Source organism: Ctenopharyngodon idella, chromosome 13 (assembly GCF_019924925.1).
Source record: "Ctenopharyngodon idella isolate HZGC_01 chromosome 13, HZGC01, whole genome shotgun sequence".
In the NCBI taxonomy this organism is placed as follows: Eukaryota; Metazoa; Chordata; class Actinopteri; order Cypriniformes; family Xenocyprididae; genus Ctenopharyngodon; species Ctenopharyngodon idella.
In genome coordinates this window covers 27,774,103-27,791,361 of record NC_067232.1, presented here as the reverse complement: position 1 = coordinate 27,791,361, position 17,259 = coordinate 27,774,103, and the positions used below count along the sequence as shown (strand labels likewise).

Sequence of the window (17,259 nt, the reverse complement as noted above, 5' to 3'; positions counted from 1 at the left end):
CCGCTTTTGCCAGAGATTTGATGTTTGCTCTTAGTTCTATTAAGAAAAACACAGGAATAACAACAACAAAAGAGGTTACAGGACGAGGGATGGACTTCCAGCAGTCATTTATATTCGATTTACAATAACACCTTATATCCTATCTTTAAAAATAACATGCAAAACTACACGTTATGCAACTACAAAAATAAAAAAGCAATTAGCATCTAATGATCATCTGGGAATAAGAAAGTTGCTTTGCATTTTTATACAATATTGTGAGAGAAATTAACTGTTGACTGAAATATCAATGCATAACTTCAGATGTCCAGTGAAAGTTCACAGCTTAAACTGCATGTTTTCTGTTCAACACCAGAGATTCTATTAGTTTTATCTCTCTGTACGATCCTGCTGAAGCAGCTCTGTGAACGTCAGCTCCATCCTGAACGGTCAGGACAGCAGCGACAGATGCTTCCTCTGTCTGATGAGATCAGGGCTCATAAAACTGGCCCACTTTTACCGTGCAGTTATTCTGGGTCTATTGTTCTAATCGGTGCAGCCTGGATACAATCTCTAAATCTACTGCGCGTGGGCTGAGAGACGCTTCAGCTCTTGTAAAATAAACTGCTATACGTGTATATGTTTGAGCCCCACAGACCGAAGGCAGTCCCCCACCACGCTCCAATAGGAAAACAGATACAATTCCAACAACAACCAGGGTGTGGATGAGGTTGACCGAGTCACTGGTGTGACTGTTGTTTAACATTCACTAGAGAGAAGTCAGGTGTTAAACACCACACACACCACACATAACAGCATGTCATCAGACCATATAAATAAAACGCTCTAAAGTTCACTCTCGTGCCATCAGATCTCGCGAGATTAAAATTTGACAAGATTTCTTGTTGAGGTGAAAAACATCTTGTGATATTGCCATGACGGAGTGTGAGGGTGAAATTAAGATAGAATATGCCACCACTATGTTTACATTACGTCTCCACTGTCATTTTGGTTTTTATAGAAATAGCATTTAACGAGCTGCAGAGTCGTACGTAGTGCAGCAGGAATCAGAGTTCACTGATCACGTGACGAGAGTAAGTGACGAGATGACTGACGAGACCATGGCGGAGGATTTGTTGCACAACAGAGCCTAAAAGCGTCTGACAAATGTCTTATCTTGCAGAATGAGCATTCAGCACCGCCACTCCCTATACAGAGTATGCGCGATTGTGAAATCGAAAGCAAAAGTAAAACGCGAACGCGCATTCAAACACAATTTCAATTCCCTGCATTTTGAAAGCGGCTCCCTGATGCATGCAAATATCTCTCAATATGAAAGCTATCTTAGGCTGGGCTGTGCAGTTGTAACCATCTCTCAGCTCTGTATCATGATTGAAGAAAAATTTGGTCTCTATTTGCACTTTGAGTATTGAAAGAGTACTTTGATTATGGTTGCACTTATTGTTTGTAATTAATAAGACTAAGAGAAAACTGTGTTATTCATTTTTATTTATACTGTTTTTATTTTTATGATCAATTTGTGGAAAGGAGTTCAGTTAGGAGGTCAAAAGTTGTAGAAGCTCAAATCATGTACAGTTCTGAGGTCTGAAGAGACTCGTGTGAAATCATACAGAAGAGAAGCCAGTCAGCTGAGTCTGAGGCAAAACCTTTTACAGTGCTTGACTCAATCTTGTCTCATCTCTTTCTTGTGAACTCAGTCTTGTATTTATATATTTACTCATAGAAAGTCTGTATAAATTTATGACATAATGAATTTACATCAAATATAATCTGGGGTTTTCCCAATAAAAACATGTGCAGTCTGAAATTTCACATCAACATGTGCAGTAGGTCAACAGAGGAAAGGAAGATCACTGGCCTGTTTAAACATTCACTCAGCTGTACAACACAACAATCCAGCACCATGCTGTCCACTTTCCCTGAATTCAGCAAGCAACTAAATAGATGCTTGGCTACTTCATATGAAGTTTTCTCCCATTTCAACTGTTTTAGAGTTCTTTCCACGACATTTATTGTCGGTATTGTGGGTTTCTTGCGTCTTAATATTTTTCCGTCACCATGTTTTATAAATAGGTGCTGGAGTCATGAGCGTGTTTAATGGGAGACAGCTGGATATGATTACCTTCCTGCCGTGCGGATTCATTGTATCAGCTTTCTTGGCCGGGCGTAAATGAAGCCCGAGGAATGGCATTGGAGGAATTGCAGCGTTATGCGGGACTGTTATATGTGGCAACACAAAGCTGGTAGTGTGGCAAACGGCCTAGTCCTCTCACTGGGTCAGTACTATGAATACCATCAAATCAGCACTGAAGGATCTGATACAGTATGTGTTTATGAGAAATACTATCAGTGTTCTGTGACACTTAGCTACAGTGTCTGAGAGAGAACTACAACTGTAGAAAATGTTTGCAAATAGAAAAAACACCAGTAAATTAAGAAAACCATCCGTTTGACAACACATGTGCTGCAAATACTCACAACGTAACCAAAAAACACACTACAAATACTCACAACGCAACCAAAGAAACACACTGCAAATACTCACAATGCAACCAAAAAAACACTGCAAATACTCACAACGCAACTAAAGAAACAAGAAACACACTGCAAATACTTACAACGCAACCAAAGAAACACACTGCAAATACTTACAACGCAACAAAAGAAACACACTGCAAATACTCACAATGCAACCAAAAAAACACTGCAAATACTCACAACGCAACTAAAGAAACAAGAAACACACTGCAAATACTTACAACGCAACCAAAGAAACACACTGCAAATACTCACAACGCAACCAAAGAAACACACTGCAAATACTCACAACGCAACCAAAGAAACACACTGCAAATACTCACAATGCAACCAAAAAAACACTGCAAATACTCACAACGCAACTAAAGAAACAAGAAACACACTGCAAATACTTACAACGCAACCAAAGAAACACACTGCAAATACTTACAACGCAACAAAAGAAACACACTGCAAATACTCACAATGCAACCAAAAAAACACTGCAAATACTCACAACGCAACTAAAGAAACAAGAAACACACTGCAAATACTTACAACGCAACCAAAGAAACACACTGCAAATACTCACAACGCAACCAAAGAAACACACTGCAAATACTCACAACATAACCAAAGAAACACACTGCAAATACTCACAACATAACCAAAGAAACACACTCCAAATACTCACAATGCAACCAAAGAAACACACTTTAAATACTCACAACATAACCAAAGAAACACACTCCAAATACTCACAATGCAACCAAAGAAACACACTTTAAATACTCACAACATAACCAAAGAAACACACTGCCAATACTCACAATGCAACCAAATACAGAAACACACTGCAAAAAATACTCACAATGCAACCAAATACAGACCAAATATAGAAACACGCTATCACTGTTTTTACTGTATTTTTGATCAAATAAATGCAGCCTTGGTGAGCAGAAGAATCATAATGACCCCAAACCTTTGAACAGTAGTGTATATATCATTCAACACTGAAAGATATTAATAAAACAGATCATTTTAATTCAAATATATGTGTGAGTGTGCGCTATGTTTATTCGTGCTTAAAGTATCACATCATTATCATAGCAACATGCTTATTTCAGACTCTATTAGAATCAATAATCAGTCACTTTTGAGGTTCAATTTGAATTAGGATTATGCCTAAAACAGCTGCCTGAGATTATGCCACAACTTCACATGCAGTATATGTAACTTACTTCCAAGTTTCTCCATCGCAATGCCAGTACAGTATAAACTGGTGAGTGTTGAGAGCTTAACTGTGTCAGAGTTGTATACTGAGCACTTTAAAATGGGCTGTGTTTGATATGCTATTGATTACAATCCTCACTTGCTCCCTCAGTGCGCTCCTTACACTGCCACAGAGGCCACACACATCAGTAAAGCCTGTGTAGGATTTGAGGTATTTATGTAAACACGGTAAAGAGAACTATGAGAGACATGCCATACAACAACCGGACAGCTAAAGGAATCTGACAGCCTTTAGCTTCTCCATAGAGTGTGTGCTACAAATCCCAATCTCATGTGAGACCGTGACTAATGGGTTTGCTATCGCTGAACGAGTGATATCTATGGCACAAGGTGATGGAATGTAAATGCATATGTGATAAATGATGCCAAGCTACTTATATAGACTTGCTATAAGAAAAAACTGAATCAATATGAGGTGATAATCATCTGACAATACATACAGAGGATTTCAGTCCGATTTAGTGCCCTGGGATTCAGGTTGACCCACAACTAGTCACTCTACCATTTCCTTTCTACTAGAGAAAACAGTGTGTGTGGCCGCCACAATAACACAGGAAATAGATCTGTCCCTCGCATCTGGTTCTGCTCATTTAAGTGTTGATTCCTCTAATGCCTCATCCTTCAGCATGGACATTTAAACCTGCCCTGATCCCTGGATGCAATATGGAAAATCCACCCAAGCAGTTTTTTGACCCATTGTGCATGGAGTGCCAAGACGAAAACCAATGGATTGCGAAAATGACATGAGATGATGAAGCGAATGGTTATAGCATGAGGGTGGCAATGGTAAGACAAGAAACCAGCTGAATCTTCCACTCAACTCCAAATGTTCATCCACAAACTCTAACATCCATCATAATCAAAAATTTTTGAAAAAAATGCTTGCTCTCAGGTGCTAGTGCACCACATATGCAGTTTATCTAGCTAAAAATAACCAAGCAAAGAACATCTGGCAGTCTGGTATGATATTCCATAAACTGTGCCAATAGAAACATGTTTAAAACGATCAACATGAATCCGTTACGTAATGCCAGTGGAGGGAAATTATAACTAGACTATTTACTAGAATTTTGAGAAGCCCTTGTAGATGCTTGTTTCCTTTGGCTACATGCAGGGGTTTTACAAAGTTTTTCTAACCTCAGTGTGCACAGGAATTCTTGTGTCAAACCAGCCACAGCAACCTTTGGAAAAGCAGAATATGTTCAATTAAACGTACGTCCTGCAGTTCAAATATCATCTAATTAAATCACAACTAATTCTGGATTGTGCTGCGATGCACATCACTGAACAGGAAATGGTGTAGGCTGTGTCTGTTTAGGGAAATAACAGAATAAAGATAAACAAAATTCTATTATTACAGTTCAACATATCTACTTGGCCAATTTTATAAGCTAGTCTTATGCATAACATAATATAACATATAATAAAATATATCAGGATAATTATGGAATTACTTTTGTGTCTTTTTTATTCAACCAAACATACAGTGTTTGAGAGCAAAAATGATTATAAAATTTTCTCTGTTTAATTATTATTATATAATTATTGTAATTGCAAATAAAAAGTCTTCTTAAAGCTGTTTTAATTGCAAAAAAATAATGTAATTAATAGCAAACTCTTTGCGGTGTTAGTAATGAGAAAGTCGCAATCATTGACAGCAGAACAGAAAGCAAAATTGTGTGTGTGATGAAAACTGCATAAAGAAAAACAAAGATCTACTTGCACTGTAAAGAGTTTTGCTATCAATTACTTTATTTTTGCAATTAAAAACTGGCTATATCTCTTTAGCCTAGTAGTGAATGTTCTATGAGCAATAAGTCCCGTGAAAATAAGTCAACCACATCCAAAGTTATAAGCATGTATTCCGAGTTTCGTAATGATACGTTCGTGCGTTCCTAAAATACAGCATTTTACTACAAAATTCAAAATGGCTGACGCCCAAAATGGCCAATATGGGAAAACTGGATATCATTCGGCTTGGCATGATGCCCCGAATCTAACGAGACCACTTTTATGATTTTTGGACAACACGACAAAATAGTCATTTTTTTTACGTATCTCCGGACCAGTAGGTGGTGCTGTGCCGAAACGCAGCAGGTAACCTCAGGTCATGCTTGTGATGACATGGACCAAGTTTGGTCTGAATATGATAAAGTGATGAGCAGATAGAGCCTTATGTCTATTTTCGCAAGCACTACGTAAAATTTGTTCGCATGTTTTTCGAAAACAATTTGACAAATCAACTTGAATTCCACAACTTTTTGTCGACATGGTCTGTCCCACATTGTTTTTGTGGTGTGAGTAATGAGAAAGTCGCAAATAATGACAGCAGAACAGAGAGCAAATTTGTGTGTGCGTGACGAAAACTGCACAAAGAAAAACAAAGATTTACTTGCACTGCAAAGTATTTTTGCAATTAAAAACTGGTTATATCTCTTAAGGCTAGAAGTGAATGTTTTATGAGCAGTAGGATAATCTCTCTCTATTTTTATGATGTTATGAGAAAGACCCATATTCATCTGCACAGTCAAGCAGAGCCGAAGCACAACCAAAACAATGTTCCTCCTCAAAATGCATTGTTTTTTTAACCTCTAGAGAGCCAAAAGTTACACAGTGTACCTTCAAATGCTTTTAACAGACATTGTTCTACTGCAAACATTAATATTCATATAGTAGTTATGCTAAATAAGAAAAGATTCAAATAATATCCAAAGACAATATTCACATTTTTTAAATCAAATCAGTCTCTTAACAGCACATAAAAACAAAACGGACTGTGATTGGACACTTTATATCTCTGTCAGAGGTTTTAACGCAACCAAATCCTAATGACCCAGTCATGTGGTGATGAATAAGAGTTCAATAAAGATTTAAAAGTCAATCAAATGCCAAGTCCAATTTCAAGGTCTATTTCACGAAACTTGTAAAAAAAAAAGAAAAAGAAAAAAAAAAGAAACAAAGCAAGATCAGCCAGTGCAAATATCACATTTATTGGCCTCAACTAACCTAAATCAGCAGGTATTTACTTTGCTTAGAAACCAAGGTTAACAAAGAAAAACACTATGCAGATATCTCTTAAATCTAGATGAAGGTTCATCCAAATGTTCTCCTGCAATATATAGTGAATTGAGTCTGAATGCATTCACGTACTGAATCCAGCTCAATGTCACTGGGGGGCCAGAACAAGAGCTCAGTTGACACAACACCAGCTCCCCGGACCGCTGTGACGTCACGATACTCACCATAGTAGGTTACAGTGTTTTCACCGTGTGAGAGCTAGTGAAGGCTCCCTCCAGAGAACCCGGCGGAGAGCCAGCTGCTTTCCATTAGCATACCTCCGCTAGTGAGTGGGGGTCCTGGCTTCATGCGGGGAGACACTAACACCCGGATAAATGAGAGGAGAGCCGTGCAGACCTGGCCCTCGGGACAGCAGCCAAATCACGCTTGATGACGGGGGATTTGTGCTGCTTTAAACTCGCCGACTGAACAAACACACTCATGTTTTGGAACATATTTGAGTGTTGTTTGACAAACCGAGGCTTATAATTATGGGAATTCATTGTAGAGTGAATCAGTACATTTTTATCTGCATCATTTTAGATTGACTATTTATAGTAAAGTAATTTTTGAAAGAAATTAATACTTTTCACCATTCAGCAAGGATGCATTAAATTGATCAAAAGTGACAGTAAAGACATTTATAAAGCTACAAAAGATTTCTATTTCAAATAAATGATGTTCTTTTGAACTTTCTATTCGGTCAAAGACAGAATCCTGAAAAAATGCATCACAGTATCAACAAAAATATGAAACTGTTTTCAACTTGCAATAATATTTTTAAAATGTTAACATTTTTACTGTATTTTAATCAAATAAATGCTGCCTTGGTAAGCATAAAGAGACAGTTTTCAAAAACTGCTGCTGGGAAGCTATCAGCAGACCAACAATGTCATAATGGTATGATAGCAATGATGATAGCAATGATAGCAACAGAGACAAAGACGCTGCATGTCAATTTTGAAGTCAGTCAGACCAACAGTACTGTAGTTAGAGACAATTTCATGTTTTGTTCAATTATAGCACCACCAAGTGGCACAGTCCCACCGCTTTTTTTGTCCTCAGAGAGCCCCCATACATAAGTGTGTCAAATTTGGTGAAAATATCTCATTTTGTTTAGGAGACATATGTATTAACACATAAAAAATTACCCACACATGACTTTGATATGCATTTTTTCCACTTACTATCAAAATTTTAGCATATAGCATATAGCATATAGGCATCGACCTATGTTTCCGACTTTCCTACTGTGGTTTCGTCTCGATTGGACTAATGGTTTCAAAGATATTCACAATTGTTGTTTAAACACTAATTCACAAAGTTGCACTAACCATTAGGCGAAACCTAGCATGTTTGGTATTGTTGGACTCTGCAAGGATTCAGGAATCCAAGGAGATGAAAATAAGTCCTGTGAAAATAAGTCACACCACATCCAAAGTTATAAGCATGTAAATAATTATTTTCACCACTAGGTGGCGCTGGTCTGAAACTTCTCAGACTCCTTCAGGGCATCGTGCTAATGACCCATACTGAGTTTCGTAATGATACATTCATGCGTTCCTAAAATACAGCATTTTACTACAAAATTCAAAATGGCCGACACCCACAATGGCCGATATGGGGAAAACTGGATATCATTTGACTTGGCATGACGCCCCGAATCTAACGAGACCACCACTAATTTTTTGGAAAAAATGACAAAATAGCCATTTTTCATATCTCCGGACCAGTAGGTGGCGCTGTGCCTAAAGGCAGCATGTAACCTCAGGTCATGCTTGTGATGACTTGGACCAAGTTTGGTCTGAATACGATAAAGAGCCTCACGTCTATTTTCGCAAGCGCTATCTAAAATTCGTTCACATGTTTTTCGCAAACGGTTTGACTAATTAATTTGAATTCCATAACTTTTTTCAGCATGGTCTGAAGATGATCTGGTTAAATTTTCTTGAAAATCGGAACAACAACCTAGGAGGAGTTCCAAAAAAGTAGTTTTTCGGAAAATTCAAAATGGCGGGAAAATTTTCATGATGGAAAATGACATCATCTTGAGCCAAGGAATCAGAGGAAAAGAATTTAGTTTCTAGCCCTTGTGGCTCAAAAGTTATTAGCATAAATATAAGTGCAAGTTTGGACAGTTGGTGGCGCTAGAGGGATTGAGATAGAGACTCCAAATTTGCTATTGTGACAGTTCAGACTGTCCTCTATCTGTGTGGCCAAATTTCATAACTTTCCCGCAAGCGGTTCTATGGGCTTCCATAGACTTCCCGAGCGGAAGAAGAAGAACAACGCCAATGGACCTTCGGTGGTTGGCCCCTAAAAATCTTACAGACCTCAAACTTTTGAACCGTGTAACTCCTTTGAGCTACTATACTACCCAGTGCATATAAAAACGGCCTGACATAATATAACTCCACTAAAGCCATGCCTGGCATGATCAGTTTAAACAATCTTAAGACACGTCATAGGCACAGATACTTTTCTTACACAAACTTTAAACAGAGCAGCCCTGCTAATGCAAACACTTCTCACAAATGCACAAAGAATACAGTGCAATAAAAGTACATCTCACTTACATATGGCTGACAGGTTAATTCAAATCTGCGCTAACAAGGTCAGTTTACTTCAGACAAAGTTGAAAGTGTTTGCTATGATTATACTCTTGCTATGTATACTATGTACTTTGGAATATAATACAAATTCATAGTGCAATTAGTAGAGAAATTCAATAATTGATTTACATGTTCCGAAGAAAACGTGAGGGGTGTTTGCCCATGCAAAACTCGCCATCATGAATGATGGGATGAGATAAACACACTAAAGTTTAACATTAGCAGTAGTAGTAGGGCCTTAGAAAGCACCACCAAATACCAGAAAATAATGGAGGAGATAAGAGTTTTCTCCACATGGAACTAATAAATAGTCATCCAGGATGAAAACACTTGTAAACCCTTTTTTGTGGGGCATTCAGACTGTAATTTAAGTGAGATACAGAAGTTTCCCCACTGACAGACAGGATTCACATCAAATCTACCGAAACAAGTGTGGCCTTCAAGACAAATCTGTCTCTTTACATTAGATGAAGGCTGTTTATGCTGCTTGATCCATTAAGGATCACCCAGTGAGATGGCATGGTGATCTTCCTGCCCACCCACAACATAAGGACAAGATCTGAAGGCATTATGTTACAATTCTCACTCATTAACCTGCCATTAAAACAGATATACATCTATCTGTGATCCCCTAGTCCAAAACAGTTTCATCAAAACATTTAAAACAAAAAATAAACTATGCTGACTCATTAGACTATAAGTGAAAAATCTGCAATAAACAAGCAGCTCTCTATGGTTGTTTTGGGCCTTGAGAAGAGATGTACGTTGTTTGATTGAAAGTACACACACAAAGACAGATGCAGCAACAAATCTGCAGTGTCTACAAACAAGATGAAATATTAAAATGCATTACGTCTACAGCACAGCTACATTCATGTGTATTTGTTAGCAGCACCAAAAAAGGTGATTTTAAAGCCTTTTGCTGTAACGCTGGTATTTATTTGATTATGATTTCACTTTTTAACTTTAGTTAGTGTGTAATGTTGCTGTTTGAGCATAAACAGTATCCGCAAAGTTACGACGCTCAAAGTTTAATGCAAAGAGAGATATTTTCTTTTACAGAAATCACTTTTTAAGGACTACAACAAACGGCTGGTAGGGACTACAACGAGCTTCTTCCCGGGTTAGTGATATCACAAACCCAAAATTTACATAAACCCCGCCCCCGAGAACACGCAACAAAAGGGGGCGAGGCCATGTCGGGCTGCTTTAGAGAAGAGGAAGAGTTGTTGTAGTAGAGTGTTGTTGTCATGCCGTCATTTTACGCCGGACTGCTTCACAAACGAGGGTCAATTCAACGCTGGATTTACACAAAAGATTAACATGACAGCATATGCTAGTCGATGAGTTGAATCAACTCCACAGCAACTACATAAATTTATCCACTAACCATTCAGAAACGTCCAGTTTCATTCTTAAAGTTGTAACTTCTTCCTGAGTCTCTCCATCAGTGTCGACTCCGGTTTGAACAATGTAAGGCTGAAAACTTTCGTCATTTTGGCTGCGTGAGATTCTCCAGCTTTGTTGTTGTTGAGCAACCGAAGCGCGAGCTGTTAAAGCTCCGCCCTCTTCTGGAAAGGGGGCCGGGAGCAGCAGCTCATTTGCATTTAAAGGGACACACACAAAAACGTGTTTTTGTTCACACCCAAATAGGGGCAAATTTGACAAGCTATAATAAATGATCTGTGGGGTATTTTGAGCTGAAACTTCACAGACACATTCTGGGGATCTTATATTACATCTTGTCCCCTTTAAGACTAGGTCAGCAAACTCTATAGTCACAGGCTTAATGTTGTTGGTTAAAGCATATTTGTAGTATGCGCTGTTTCGTTTCGGGAGCATGGTAAGGGGCAAACCCTTCCTGTAAGAAGCTCCCCTATGGAGAAGTGGCCTGCAGTGACTCATAAAGCAGCGCCAGTGAAATTTACAGGCTCTGTGTGGGCGTCCTAGTTAGAGCTGGAGCTCCACGGCCGCGACGCCCTGAGGATACTGACGCTGTGTGTAGTGACTGAACGCTGTGATAGCAGCCTATTACCAGCAGACAGACAACAAGAGGCTAACTGTGCGGTCACAATGACGACTGTCTCTCGGCCGACTCGCGAAACAAGGTCTCTCATTAAGTACTCTGCATTTCAAAGGTAGTTGTTTGTCACCTGATGGTGGGCATTTCATTTTGATAGCGAGACTTTATTATAGGACACTTAGTGAAATTCTCCTTTGAATGAAACCACACAAGCTCCTACATGATTTAATCAGAGCTTTAACCTCGGCACCAAAGACGTGGATATGTCTGAAGTTCCTTGAAGGCAAGACTGCAACACAATTTGGCCGTTTCCTCACACAAATCTATCGTGTAGCTTCAGAATACAGCACAAGTGTGTACTTTTGAGATTTTATGAGTCAAAATTGCTATACTAACTATTTCTTTAATCTCCCGAACAGGTGTGAAATCACAGTTTTCAATTTCCCATTGGAAGCATAGCTTGTTTTATCCTCCAACCAGCAATAAATAAAAACCAACAAAAACAACTATTTCAACGCAATTACAGAAACACGCACATGAACATATTTGGTGCATGTTGACAGAGTGAAATAAAGTTCAGCACAACATGGCTTGACCTTCAGCGCAGGGCGGTTTGCAGCGCAGGTCATGGGAGAGAAAAGACACCGGGTCAGTCTAGGACAAGTGCAAATAACATCACATGGACCAGCATGAATTCTGCTACACCCATTTCATGTAGTCAACATGAAATGGTATTCACCATTTTACTTTCTAAATATCATGTATTTCCTGGTAAAACAGCACATTCTACGAGAAAGAAAGTAGGCTTTTATCCATCAGGAATTGAATGCATTTTAAAAGTGAGCCTTACATATCATAATTTACTAAATTAACATTAATCGCCATTAAAAATTCCTCTTTAATTATTGGTGAGATTCCAGGAAGGATAATCAAGTAAACCTTCAAGCAACTTCAGTCCAATAAATGTTCATCTTGAAATATTACTAACAACATACACAGATCAGGCATAACATTATGACCACCTTCCTAATATTGTGTTGGTCCCCATTTTGCTGACCCGTTGAGGCATGGACTCCACTAGACCCCTGAAGGTGTGCTGTGGTATCTGACACCAAGATGTTAGCAGCAGATCCTTTAAGTCCTGTAAGTTGTGAGGTGGAGCCTCCATGGATCGGACTTGTTTGTTCAGCACATCCCACAGATGCTCGATTGGATTGAGATCTGGGGAATTTGGAGGCCAAGTCAACACCTCAAACTCGTTGTTGTGCTCCTCAAACCATTCCTGAACCATTTTTGCTTTGTGGCAGGACGCATTATCCTGCTGAAAGAGACCACAGCCACCAGGGAATACCGTTTCCATGAAAGGGTGTACATGGTCTGCAACAATGCTTAGGTAGGTGGTACGTGTCAAAGTAACATCCGCATGGATGGCAGGACCCAAGGTTTCCTAGCAGAACATTGCCCAAAGCATCACACTGCTTGCCTTCTTCCCATAGTGCATCCTGGTGCCATGTGTTCCCCACTTAAGCGACGCACATGCACCCGGCCATCCACGTGATGTAAAAGAAAATGTGATTCATCAGACCAGACCACCTTCTTCCATTGCTCCGTGGTCCAGTTCTGACGCTCACGTGTCCACTGCTGGCTCTTTCGGCGGTGGACAGGGGTCAGCATGGGCACCCTGACTGGTCTGCGGCTATGCAGCCCCATACGCAACAAACTGAGATGAACTGTGTATTCTGACACCTTTCTATCAGAACCAGCATTAACTTCTTCAGCAATTTGAGCTACAGTAGCTCGTCTGTTGGATCGGACCACACGGGCCAGCCTTCGCTCCCCACGTGCATCAATGCGCCTTGGCCGCCCATGACCCTGTTGCTGGTTCCTTCCTTGGAGCACTTTTGATAGATACTGACCACTGCAGACCGGGAACACCCCACAAGAGCTGCAGTTTTGGAGATGCTCTGACCCAGTCGTCTAGCCATCACAATTTGCCTCTTGTCGAACTCGCTCAAATCCTTACGCTTGCCCATTTTTCCTGCTTCTAACACATCAACTTTGAGGACAAAATGTTCACTTGCTGCTTAATATATCCCACACACTAACAGGAGCCGTGATGAAGAGATGATCAGTGTTATTCACTTCACCTGTCAGTGCTCATAATGTCATATCTGATCGGTGTACAAGTTATTCTTATGTTTACTTGATAAAAATCAGTAAAGATTTCACAGCAAAAAGACACGGACTGAAGGTGGACGTTTGTACAAAATGACTTTTACTTGCTATAAACTATCAATCAAAGAGGGCAGAAGGCATGTAGATTGCATAGATTACAGAAGAAAATTTTGATTTCATATTGACTACAGGACAAAACCCTGGAGTCTGAACCTGTGGAACATGAGGTATGCTGGGATATCTTTGAGGAAAACTCACCCTTACAAAGGACGTGTACTGATGGCACTGCTGTCGGTTGATCTCCAGGCTGAAAAGCTGACTTACAGCACCTGTCTGCTCAACGCCGTTTCCAAAATACACCCGGGCCGGCAGACCTTTGTGTCTCTTCTCTGCATCTGCTGTTAGATTGTACAGCAACTCTGAGGAGAAAAATAGACACACACATTTCAGTAAGACAACAGTGTAAACATCTCTCAGACACGGTTTGTGTTTAAACACTCACTATCAGACGCATTCCAGGGCGACTTTAGATTTAAAAACAAAGTCAAGTAAGACATCAAGTTCCCACTGTCAAAGTTGTGGAAATGAGAGAAAACAGTACAAGAACATTTCTGGGACCACGTCCAAGAGTTAAATGTTTTGGATTAATTTATGGAAGTCTTGAGAAAACAGCAAAGACATGAAGAAAAAACATGGTTCAAATTGTACCGATGAACCTCATGAAGAAAAGTTTGGGTTAAAATAAAATAAAATAAAACTTAAAATAAATAATAAATAAATAAATAAATAAATAAAACAATAAAAAACTTAAACGAAATAAAATAAAAATTTAAATGAAATAAATAAATGAATAGTAATTTAGAGTAATTTACAGTAATGAGAAGTTGGAGGGAAACTGTCACAAATACGCACGTTTCCCTCCTAATTCTCATTACTGTAATGCAAATAAAATCTCATTCTCATTACTGTTATATAGTGATTTTTTTTAATTTATCACAACAAATACATTATGATGTGTACTTAACATTATACTATATAACTCAAATATTATATATATATATTTTACATTACAATAATGAGATTTGAGTGAGAAATGTGAATTGAGAGGAAATGTCCTGAATTGTCAAAAAATAGACTAAATGCTCTTCAAGTAAATTTCAGGTGCAAAATATTACTACTTTTTTTTCTTTTTGTTTTAGGATAAAATATGATCCAGACATCTCTTGGTGAGATTCATCCATCTACACCTACAGGCTTTTCCAAAACACAGAAATTGATCAAAAACACAGAACCCTTGGACACGACCCCAGAAATAGCTGCTTTCTTTCCATTGACTATAGGAACCTGATGAATTTCATGACAGTTTTTGTGATGAGGTCAAATGTGTAATTGCGGGACCCTTGCTCCAGTCCTGACGGTAAGAGCTATTATTTCTCTGCTAGTCTCACAGGGTGTTACTCTAATGGAAGCAGGAAGGGGCTCCTGGACCAATGCAGGGGATTGTTCTTTGAATACATCCAGCTGTGAGCGCACCATGAGCTCACTCCGGCCTACAGAACCGGGGCGTTACCCACACTCAAGGTGCACTTTCCAATGCGACTGCCATGTGGAGCTAACACTAGTGCTCTGTACTTTATAGAAACCTCCCATTATGTAACACCCCCTTTATATACTCCATCTCCCATAAGGCCACACCCACTCAGCAAGCAGTGGCCACACCCGAAGGGTGAGCAAGAGGTCATTCTCATTGAAGCCCGTAGTTGTATGGTGTCCGTCTTGTCAAGTTAAGCAAGCACATGCAGTCAGGCTCAATGAGTCACGCAACAAAAATAGAGTTAACAAAATATCAGAAATAAAACAACTAGATTTAATGAGAAAGAAGCCTTTTTTCTGAGCAATTTTAAAACTGTATTTGGTGATATTAGTAACATTATGTGAGAGCCATAGTGGTGAGTTCCTGTATTTGAATCATTTCGTATCTAACATTGGATGACATTTCATAATATTCTATTCTAGGTCTGTCTGCGTGTTGATAGAGTGAAATAAAGTTCAGAACAACAGGCAATGACCTCCAGTTCAGGGCTGTTTGCAGCACAGGTCATGAGAGAGAAAGGACACTGGGTTAGTTAAAAACCAGAGTTATCAAGAGTATCTAGTTATAAGTTTAGTGTGTAAAATAAAATAAAAAAATAACAGTTAAATTAAAATATTAAATAATAAAAATAAAACAAAACAATAAAATAAAAACAAATAAAAATATAGCTGCAAGCAGCACGGGGGCAAGCCGAAAAAGGAATATTTGTGGACATCTGTGATCATGAGGTTAGGATAAAGCTGTTTAAATTACATCAGTTAAAGCACTTATAATAACATGGTTTATAACTTCTGAGCAGTAGGTGGCGCTATGACGAATCTCTGCATGCACCCTCAAGTCATTCTTGTGATGAAATGTACCAAGTTTCATGTCAATACACAGAACTTTTGCAAAGATACAGCCGCATATCCATTTTGGCGTGCTCGCAGACAAATTTGTTGACGCAGTATAAAACAACAGTTGGGTTTATCAAAAATCTTTTAATAACTATTGGTCATGAGTGTCTGTAGATACTACATACCAAATTTCGTACAAATCGGACAAATTTTGTAGGAGGAGTTCGAAAAAGTGGGTTTTGAATAAAATTCAATATGGCGGACAGTAAGTATGGTAGAATATGGCAAATTGGATATCGCAGGACTTGGCATAAGCCAACAAATCTAATGATGTAAGTTAAATGACAATATGTTGAATTTTTCATATGTTATAATAATTTTCATAAATTTCATTATATCTCTTGACCACTAGGGGGCGCTGACCTAAAACTTTACAGGTCCTCTCAAAACATGGCCTCGATGAATCGTCCTCGATAAGTTTCGTAATGATATGTTCATGCGTTCATAAAACACAGCATTTTATGACAAAATTCAAAATGGTCGACGCCCAAAATGGCCGACCAAAGAAAATTGGATATCGTTCAACTCGCCATGCCTCAAGGAATCGAAGCATCCTCATGATTTTAGGACGAGGCATTCAAAAGTTATTAGCAAAAATATCCATTTTTCCTATCTCAGCACCAGTAGGTGGCGCTGTGACAATACTGTACATCTAATCCCAAGTCATGCCCGTAATGACATATACCAAGTTTTGTGTCAATACACCAAATCATTGCGAAGATACAGCATCAAATCCATTTTTGCGTGTTCGCCATCATATTCGTTGACGCGCTATATGAGAACGGATTGGCCGATCAAAAATATTTTAATAACCTTTTGCCTGGAGTGTGAGTAGATGCTACATTCCAAATTTCGTGCAAATTGGACAAATGCTCTAGGAGGAGTTCGAAAAAGTAGGTTTTCCGGAAAATTCAAAATGACGGAAAAATTTTCATGATGGAAAATGACGTCATAGGGTGCAATTGTATCAGCATGAGCCATGGACTCAGAGGAAAAAAGTTTTTTTTTCTAGGACTTATGCATCAAAAGTTATTAGCATATGAGAATCTTTGAACTGTTGGTGGCGCTAGAGGGTTTGAGGTAGAGATGGTG

The 17,259-nt window shown here is 38.9% G+C and overlaps 1 protein-coding gene across 2 annotated transcripts in view; it reads right to left on the bottom strand.

Annotated features, from left to right (window-relative positions):
* The window catches only part of itga9 (integrin, alpha 9), a 103,422-nt gene that overhangs the window by 44,094 nt on the left and 42,069 nt on the right, over positions 1-17,259 (bottom strand). For both annotated transcript variants that reach the window (XM_051916674.1, XM_051916675.1), the window contains one exon: positions 13,936-14,096. In XM_051916674.1, coding sequence (XP_051772634.1) covers positions 13,936-14,096 — 161 coding nt within the window. The remainder of the gene's footprint in view (positions 1-13,935; positions 14,097-17,259) is intronic.